Consider the following 9,987-nt stretch of genomic DNA (forward strand, 5'->3'; position numbering starts at 1 on the left):
AAGCAGCGCATATCACACATTTAAGATAAATGGTGAAAGAAAAGCGCAGCTTCATTTCAATGTGCACAACACTTCAACACTTAGCGATACTTCGATCGCCCGGGACTTAGGCTAACACGCGCGCAGCCTTTCACGGTGAACGCTTGAGCTGAACTGACGATTTCGTGTGGTGGCAAGAAGGGGAGCGCACAGAGGAACACTCGCTGCACTAGTGCGAGCGAGACACCGATACCCGCATGCCGCTGCGAGAAAACCAAACTGAGCGCGCAGGCTGAAAGTGAACGCACACATTCACACATGTGTAATTGTGTGAGTGCAAAAACTGTGTAGAAACCAAAACACGCTCGCGCCTCCGCGTAATTCCGCGTATTTCCAACCGTCTCCCCATGCTTCTACATGCCCCTCGCCTGAAAGTCGCACACTTTTTCATTCTCATTGCTAGTAGGGTAGAATGTCGTGCGTTCTAGGCCGGATCGCAAAGAGCACAGAGAGCAACCGGCCCAGCACAGATCGCCGAGAACGCTGAGAGCAGCCGGTTCAGATCGGATCGATAAGATCGTTGATAACACCCGACAGACAAAGAGAACGAAATTTTCAGGCGAGGGGTAGGTAGAAACACGCGGTGGGGGTCCGGCCCAAGCTGGGATCCGAAGTCCGTTGTTTTGGGCTGAGAATAAAAAATGGCGGATGGAGCGCTACCACGGAGAGAATGCGCTCTCTTGTTTGCCTTTAAAATACACGAGGCGCTTTCGCTGTAAATTTAGCGGTAAATCCTACCACTTCAAGCAAAATTATACAAAAATTAGCTATAGTTTGACTGAAAACTCGACATTTGACGATACGTCATACGTTTTATCTAAATGTAGCTCAATAGGTAAGTGAACAGCTTGGTGTTTTGTCACTTCGTGAAACTTTTCGTGTTTTCATACTTTGAGTGAATATCAATCATTAACTTGTGCTTCTTCTTCTTTACAGAATCGCTCGGTGGATTCATTTCGTGATGCCATGCATGCTACCGATGGCATGTAAAAGATTTCGAACAATTTGGGGATCATCAAAACATCAACATCCAGCTCGTAGTGAGTGGCTTTGGACGCAAACTTCGCAAGCACCGTGTTTTGCACCGGGATGGAAAATTGATCCGCACCAATCAGAGTGATGTCGATCGAATTATGTTTTGTATTTGATGTATAAGCGAATCGATCGCTGATTGGAATAAGCTGAGTTACACCATCTAACTGTACGCTTGTAGGATGCATTATACTATGTGCATCGCTAGCATGCATAATCGCAGTTTGAGACAGAACTTTCTCAGAAGTTTGTCTCAGTGCTCCATTGCTGTTTGTTTTAGTGCTTGCCGTGTGATCGTCAGTGTTGTGTGTGTGTGTCACCGGAGCATTTTGCGCAGCTGGCTTGATTGCAGTGGAAAATGCACCGATTTTATGTGTGTAACACGCGGAAACATTTTGCGCAGCTGGCGTCGATGCAGTGGAAAATGTGCCGGTATTTTGTGTACTACACGCAGGAGCATTTGGCGCAGCTGGCTTCGGTGCAGTGGCAAATGTGCTGGTGTAGTGCGGTGTGTGTACCAGTGTGTGGTGTGCTGAACTACAGTGTTTACACTTGTATTGCGACGAGCAATCACGCGTGTGGTGATTGTCGTGCAAGCAATTTAGGCAAAGCTTGAGTGTATTTGCGTTCTGATATCGTTCATCCGAATTCATGAGCATGAATTGCGGGCATTTTGCTATAGAGTGTTGCGAATAGCATATAGGGCATGTGCGTGTGTGTGCGTAAGTCGTAGCCGGAGAATTAGCTTCGCGTAAAGGTTTAGTCTTTTTATGCTGGTAGGACATTTGTTTTCCGCTAGGTGTCGCCGTGGTATTGTTTACACGAGTGTAACCACAAGCTAACCCGGGAAGCGCACAATTATGCACAATTTCGTCGTGTGTGACTACTGCGTCTTATAATTGGCATTGCACAGTTTCCAAGTCGATGGAAAGCTGTTCGATTTTTGCAATGAGAGGGTCGATCTGCATTGCATCCCGGTCTGGGTAAAAGTTTATGAGAAACTTTTCGTAATCCGGTAACATTGCTAGCAACGCTGTCCTTCTGGACGATAGGATGCGTTGTTGGGTTGCCATAGTTCGGTTTTAGGATGACGCTAAATTTCGCGAACACAGTAAGCTCGGTCGACGGTGTTGCAACTAAAGCAAAGTTACACGCACAATAATCACAAATATCGCGAGAATCCGTAAAATTATTTAAACCAGAATTCGTCGTTATCCTGGTCACGGCACCAATGTTCAATCTTACGATTTCGTATAATGTTCTTTCGCGTTTCGGTGTAACTTTTTCTAGCGTTTTATAATTACCGGGTGTTGTTCCTTGTATTGCACAATTAGAAGAGAGTTTATTTCACGCAATTCACTTATACTTATAAACTAATCGATCCTGTCCGAACGCTCCGAACTCAACGAATGATCTTCGTGTTTCGTTAAACACGAATCAACTGGCAGGGCTTCCGTGCCTAAGCCTGAACACTAATATTCGAGATACGCTATTGCCTCCGGTCCGTATTAATAGCGTATATCGGGGAGTACCTGTACAATGATACAAAGAGCGGACGAGAGAAGATCGCTTGCGTGAACGCTTGGTGTAGCAAGCGAAATTGGACAAGTCCCAGAAAAGCGAGACACAAGAGTTTCTCTCGAACGATGGAAAGAAAAGAGCCATATGAAACATGAGGATGGTTGGTGAGACACAGCCAAGTTGCGAGCAAAAAGTGACCAACACCCAGAAGAGCAAGACAGAGTGAAAAAATATCTGAATGTTAGAATGAGAAAAATGATAGATACACATAAAAATCGCGCGATAATGCCGGTTGGGTAAGGACTAGTGATGCGCGTTGCGTTCCGAACCTGCCAGGTGCGATCCGTTTCAGCATGCAAGCATCCGGACCGCAATCCTTATTTTTAACCCAAGCAGGTTCAAACTGAACCTGTTGCTCCCACCGTTCTTTGCGATCCAACCTGAACCGACTGCCCTACTAGCAATGAGAATGAAAAAGTGTGCGACTTTCAGGCGAGGGGCATGTAGAAGCATGGGGAGACGGTTGGAAATACGCAGAATTACGCGGAGGCGCGAGCGTGTTTTGGTTTCTACACAGTTTTTGCACTCACACAATTACACATGCGTGAATGTGTGCGTTCACTTTCAGCCTGCGCGCTCAGTTTGGTTTTCTCGCAGCGGCATGCGGGTATCGGTGTCTCGCTCGCACTAGTGCAGCGAGTGTTCCTCTGTGCGCTCCCCTTCTTGCCACCACACGAAATCGTCAGTTCAGCTCAAGCGTTCGCCGTGAAAGGCTGCGCGCGTGTTAGCCTAAGTCCCGGGCGATCGAAGTTTCGCTAAGTGTTGAAGTGTTGTGCACATTGAAATGAAGCTGCGCTTATCTTTCACCATTTATCTTAAATGTGTGATTTGCGCTGCTTTATTTCAATGTTTTTTTTTTTTTTGCTGTATTGAACATCAAAAACGGGATCCACGCAGTTAGACGGCTATTTGAAATACGACGATTTTTTTATATAATGAATGTGTGTGGTTTGAAGCAGGATTGTGTGAAGCTATGTATTTTATTTAAATGTGCTTTTATTTTCAATAAAAGTGATAAAATATAAACCGAGTTTGATGTGTTTAAGTTTTTGTTTTGATTAGGGTGCACCAAGTCCATGTGAAGCAAAGCGTACAGCGCGCTACGAAAGAAACGAGCGGGAGGTGGTGCGTTCTTTACAGCGAGAGCGCCTCGTGTATTTTAAAGGCAAACAAGAGAGCGCATTCTCTCCGTGGTAGCGCTCCATCCGCCATTTTTTATTCTCAGCCCAAAACAACGGACTTCAGATCCGAGCTTGGGCCGGACCCCCACCGCGTGTTTCTACCTACTGTAATATGTTTGATGATTGTTACGGTCGCCATGTGGTATGTTCTGAGATAGTCACGGTATGTTCGATTTTGGGACGGTTGCCATGTAGTAACTTTGAACTCGCGTTGGTCAGGGTGGCCTTCGTCATCGTTTGCCGAATTAAGTAGAACTGAGGTGGATACTGCTTCGAAGCGGACGTTCGACACTTGATCGTCCAGGCGATCATAGAAACCTTTAGGAGGTTTCCCTTACTGGAAACGTTGGAGTTTAGAGGCCTTACCTTGGGCAGGGGGACATATCTAAACTCTTTAAATGAGAACTCGATAGATGTAGGATGGGCATAGTCCTATCCTGACAGTCCGAACGAATCTGACTTGCCATGATCGGAGTTGGTTTTATTTATACCCAAATGAAGTTAAGGGTTTCTCACATTTGGTTCCGGGTTGTATGTTGGAAAAGTTATTGTTTTCACTAAGCTAGTTACGTTTGTCTTTTGTTGACAAGAACGATGATTCTTGTCACTAAGTTCCTGTTTTGGGTTTAATGCTTCTACTGTTCCTGCTTTGGGTTATAAAGCATAAACTGTTCCTGCTTATGTTGTACGTTTCGGTTGGTTCTGTTAAGTGTGTCACAATTGTTTTTATATGAACGGTGTGGCCTGAGCTCTTCCGGGTGTGTATGGTATGATCTGATTTACTGAATGTGTTATAATGAATGTGTTACAATGGTGTGACTTGGCTTTCCAAAGTGTGTTACTTTGTGTCTATGGCTGATAGTGTGTATTACAATATGTTCTGTATAGCAGATATGCTACACTACCCCTCGCCTGAAAATTTCGTTCTCTTTGTCTGTCGGGTGTGCTGAATGGACAAATGAGAGTAAGAGTCTTTGTAGAGAGAATGGCCCAACCGACATTATCGCGCGACATTTTAAAATTTTGTATGAGAAAAAACGGGCTCAAAACGTTCTCAAATCGTGCTCATTAGCAGCACTAAAGAGCACGTCTCTGCAACGGTGCGACAGCGTGTATCATACATCTAGTTTCTGTATACTACATTATTGTTCAATCCCTCTTGGCAGAAATCGCCTGTACACTCTGCCTCTCGCTACCACCGTTCTACACTTGCGAGCAATCATGTCACACACTCGCACACTTCCATACGTCTCCACCCCTGAGCGCTCCCATCTTTGAGGTGTTAAGCAAAAATCGGCTCTGAGCTTGAGAGACACACTTGCACTCCACCAACCCCCCATGACCGATTGCTCCCGTCATTGCGATGATGGGTTATTGTTACATCTGTGTGTGAGATCCTCGCTCTCACTCCGCCATGCCTTACCAACCTACTTCATGCCGCAATGCTTCCACATTTGCGGTGTTGGTAAAATTTTCAAGCTGATGTGAGAGCGAAAGAAACTATGGGCGAATGATAGTTCTATTTGGCAAAACAGAAATAAAACAGATAAGCATAATTTAATGATATTTAATACAACACACAATAATTTACAATTAGTTTAAGAGTAATAATTATTCAATAAATTTGTGTTGTATTTTAAATCTTTTTTTCCTGGCAATTGAAAGTTGTACACAAAACTATTCTAAAAATTTGGACAAGTATTGAAGCTGTCCCATAGTGATAAAAGTTGTTTTCCTCATCTGCGGTTTGCCTCCCTTGTTTGACAGATATCAGTGTTGACAAAAATTGGCTTGGTTTGGTTCGGTGAAATTCTGGAGTGATTAATGCTGTTTAACTAATATTATTTCAATAAATTACAGTTTAATTTGCTTGTGCTTACCGAGCATATAAGTGTAGTTAACCAATATTTATTTAATTGACTTATAGTGTCAGTGTGCGCAAGCGTAAAGGCGTTAAATTGGTTTAAATTAGCAGGTAAGTTGTGTAAAGTGTGATGATAGCTGGTGTTTTTTTTCTTTTTGAGTTTATAAACTGTATATTGTTATAGGATCCAGATATCCAGTTCGTAACGGCTCGATGCAACGGGCAATTGTGGATCAGAAAGGAGGAAATAAAAGGTGAGAGGGGAGAATAGTGAGCGAAAGCACTCACAGCCGGTGAGTGCGTAGCTTAAATGGATAGCGGTAGCTTAAACGATCAAGCCTCTCGTGAGCGGGCACTCAGCGTGGCTTAAACTTTTGAATGTCAATAAGCTTTGTTTAAGCTACGAGTTTAAGCCTACATGTCGCGCGATTTCTGTCAGACGGGAATCCGCAGTGTTGCGTTTTCTTCGCGCCAACTTTGCCTGTATTTTCAATGAGCCAAACGATTTTACCCCCTCCTACACGCGATGTATCCTAAAGCACGCTTGTCGCGGCAACGTTCACCACATACACACACACATCTCCACACTCAGGGTACGACATCTTCCCTGTTGCTGTTCTGGCCTCAGACAAAATTTGTGTTTCTACACTTATTGTTCAAAAAAGTAGTAGCTCTTAGGATCTGAATTTACAAACAAATATCAAAATTTTATGTTCTGCTAATGATATTGCACTAAATTTAATTGCACTACATTAAGTTTTTACATATCTTTCGTAAAAGTTCGTCAGAGTATGAAAATGTCGATACAATTTGTCATGAATAACTTAAATTTTAAGATTTTCGCGCATAAAATTATGACGCGCGCTGTCTGTGCGGCGGCGTAATTCGCTACTCGTATAGCCGTCTCGCTTCTTCTTGTGTGTGCTTTACCGTTGCTCACCGCTTCAAGAACATTGCTGCTCACACACACGTCAGTCTGTGGCAAACAATTGGAGGGGGAGGATGTGTCGGTTTGCTCCAGAAATCATGTGTGATTTTGGTGATCTGGATTTGGTTCCATCGCTGTTTGTTTTGGTGGAATTGAAAAGGTAAGAATCATCAACCGATGTAAAACTGTGAGAGTAAGATGATGCTGATGGTGACTGATGCTTTTCTTTGTTTTTTTTTGGCTTTTATCCTCTGATGGCGTCGAGCATCGCCGAGGATGTGATCGAATGCGGAATATTCTAAACGAGGAGCTTCATTCCGGATTTTGTTTGCAATAAGGTAAGTTATGATAACACACAAAGTATACGAAAAAAGAGTGAGTAATCTTATTCTTAACTTTCATTTCTTCAACAGCGCTGAACTCATCCTCCAGCTTACAACGAACGGTCAACGGATGAGGAAGGAGAGGAGAGACGGCAAAGGTACACACACCCCAAGCGGCATCGCTGAGAGAGAATTAAGCTTTTCCCGTTGTTTCCCCCCCTGACATACCCACGAAGGGTGTGTTTGTTTCTACGCGATGCGTTATTCTCTGTTGTTGTTGTTGCTTTTAACACTGTTACCACAAGAGCTTGAAGCAAGAAGCGTTTCACACCATCACCGTCTCACCCAAACATTGGTGTTGTGATGCGTTTATTTGTACCCCCACCCCTATGTTTTTTTTACCGAAACGCGCACCCCATACATTCTGACTTAGAATTCAAATCAAAGCGAGATGGTCTAACTGAATTTGGAAAAGATGAGTGATGGATGTTTAATAACGATTCAGATCACATATTTTATAACAAAATTAACAGAATCTTGTACTAAAATTTTATGACAAAATTAAAGGTTTCCGCCATCGGTATAATGATATAAAAATAATTATATTAACAACTTATATATAACATATTCTATAGATATATTATAATAAAATATACCATATGGAAAAATGTAAATATAAGTAAAAGTATACATATATATATATATATATATATATATATATATATATATATATATATATATATATATATATATATATATATATATATATATATATATATATATATATATATATATATATATATATATATATATATATATATATATATATATATTTCTTTATATATATTTATTTATTTATTTATTCCTTTATTTATATTATATATGTATGTGTATTGATATATGTATTTACATATGTTTTTTTAAATAAACTTACATGTCTAAACATGTTTCTATTAAAAAAACCTTATCTTGAAGAATTGAAAAAGGAACAGAGTAAATTGTCTGTTTTACTTAATAACATTCATATTGGGATCACACAAAAAAATATCAAATAATTACACACGTGCATGAACATGCTTACTAGTTAGGTTATCGTTGTGCATAAATGTAATAAAATACATTTTAATCATTATTATGTTTATAATTATCTTTCTGATTATTTCAAAAAAAAAAAACACTGATGTTTGTTTTAATTTATACCGCTTTGAAAATAGCAATATATATGATACAATTGAAACTCGCTAATTGCATTTATATCATATGTCTACAAAAAAAAGATAGATTTTGTTTATTAGAAAGACATTTTGTAACACGACTGATGTCTGCGTATTTTGTCATGTTTGTTATTTTATACAATGTGTATAAACTGACTTTTTCTTATATTTATGTGAACAACTCGGATTTTTTGTATTCAATTGAAAAAGCAGACTTGCAATTGGCGAGGTTTGAATGTATTTCACTTCGTCACATGACAGCTCGCATATCTGTCAAGTCAGAAACGTAAACAAACACGGACAACTGCCCGTAAAGATTGTGTGCAGAATAATCGTGAAATTTTATGTGAAATCTCGAGAAAAGGTAAGTGTTCTGTGCATATTTCAGTAAATAAACTATCTTTCAATGCTTGAACACATTATTCCACAGGAAAAACATCATTTCATCCCGAAATTTGGCAACATTCGTCCGAGTATGATCGAGCAGCTGTGTGTGTGTATGCCGACGAAATACGACGCCGGTAAGATGAAATGTTTTACTTTTTCACTTTTACTTTTCTTTTTCACTTTACTTTTTCATGAAATCACAATGAATTGTAAAAATAATGCAGATTTAATGATATTGATCTTTGTTACAGTTTCTACAACAATCACTAAAGCCGGCTGTGATCGTGATCGGCACATTCTCAACTGGACCAACACACCGGTCGTTGTGTATCTTCAAGCAAACCAACGTTGCCATACACCACAAAATAGCATGGAAAGGAAAGTATTATAAAGTAATGTTATATTTGAAAGCATTCTAATCTTTCATTGTTATTTTTCCACTGCAAACAGGACATTGGATCACCGCATCGACAAGTGGTTTTTATGTGCAAGTGTTGTTAAGAAGTGTGTTGTACGGTGTATTACGTGTTTTACTTTATTTGTATCGCTTTGCAAGTGGTACAATTAGTGCGTTTAATCGTTGTAATACAGCTAACATAAGATTTACCCGAGCATTAGAAGCGGCAACAATACATGTGCCTGACGCAGAGACAACAACGCCGTCGGCATCCGTTGATACCATCCAAAGTGATGGTTGAAATCGTATTTAAACGTGTAAAACCATGTATTGGGGCATGTAAGTATTGAATAATAGTTAAATAAAATACATTTTATCGTTGTACTGGACAATGTGCATCGAAATTTTAAAAAAGTGTGTGTGTTTTTGTTTACATCCGAATACAGAACCCACAGCGTTATACTGTGGTTCGTGCACTCGCTAAGTAACGCTTGAGCTTTGAGCTTTCATTGAGCTTACATAGAATGTTACACGCTACCTGCTCACTAAGGACTGCTATCGAGCAGTGTTATGAGCAGGTAGCGAGCAGTAACGCTTCCATACAAAAATCGCGAAACGTAACGCTCCAATGCTATTTGGGACAAACGTGCACACCTCAGCCTTGTCGGAGAACGAGAACACGGGAGGGGGAGACCGGCAACGTAGGTTCTATACGTTCTTCATTTACGCTCCCTCGTGCGTTCGTGCGTGCGTGCACGCGCGCGTCTGTGTGTGTGTATGTGTGTGCATGCCTGCGTGCGTGGCTGTGTGTGTTTTTGCCGCTTCGCTTAACGAGATCCTACGGGATCACCTTGTGAAAAACACCAAGAGAGGGGGAGGGGTAGGTGTATGTGTATGTGTGTGTATGTGTGCTTGCATGCGTACGTGGTTGTGAGTGTGTTTTTTGCTGTTTCGCGATCTCCTACGGAATCAAAAGGGGGTGGGGGGAACACGAGGGGGGGAGGAGTGAGGTGTGTGTTTGTGTGCTAGCCTGCATGCGTG

General features: G+C 41.2%; 1 protein-coding gene across 1 annotated transcript; it reads left to right on the forward strand.

The window, feature by feature from the left end:
* The first annotated feature begins 8,397 nt into the window (after positions 1-8,397).
* On the forward strand, positions 8,398-9,584 carry LOC125906450 (uncharacterized). The gene is made up of 3 exons (XM_049605259.1): positions 8,398-8,526; positions 8,593-8,683; positions 8,801-9,584. The coding sequence occupies exons 1-3, from the start codon at positions 8,398-8,400 to the stop codon at positions 8,938-8,940; spliced, it is 360 nt and encodes a 119-aa protein (XP_049461216.1). The 3' UTR covers positions 8,941-9,584.
* The last annotated feature ends 403 nt before the right edge of the window (positions 9,585-9,987 follow it).

This window comes from Anopheles coluzzii, chromosome 2 (genome assembly GCF_943734685.1).
Source record: "Anopheles coluzzii chromosome 2, AcolN3, whole genome shotgun sequence".
NCBI lineage: Eukaryota > Metazoa > Arthropoda > Insecta > Diptera > Culicidae > Anopheles > Anopheles coluzzii.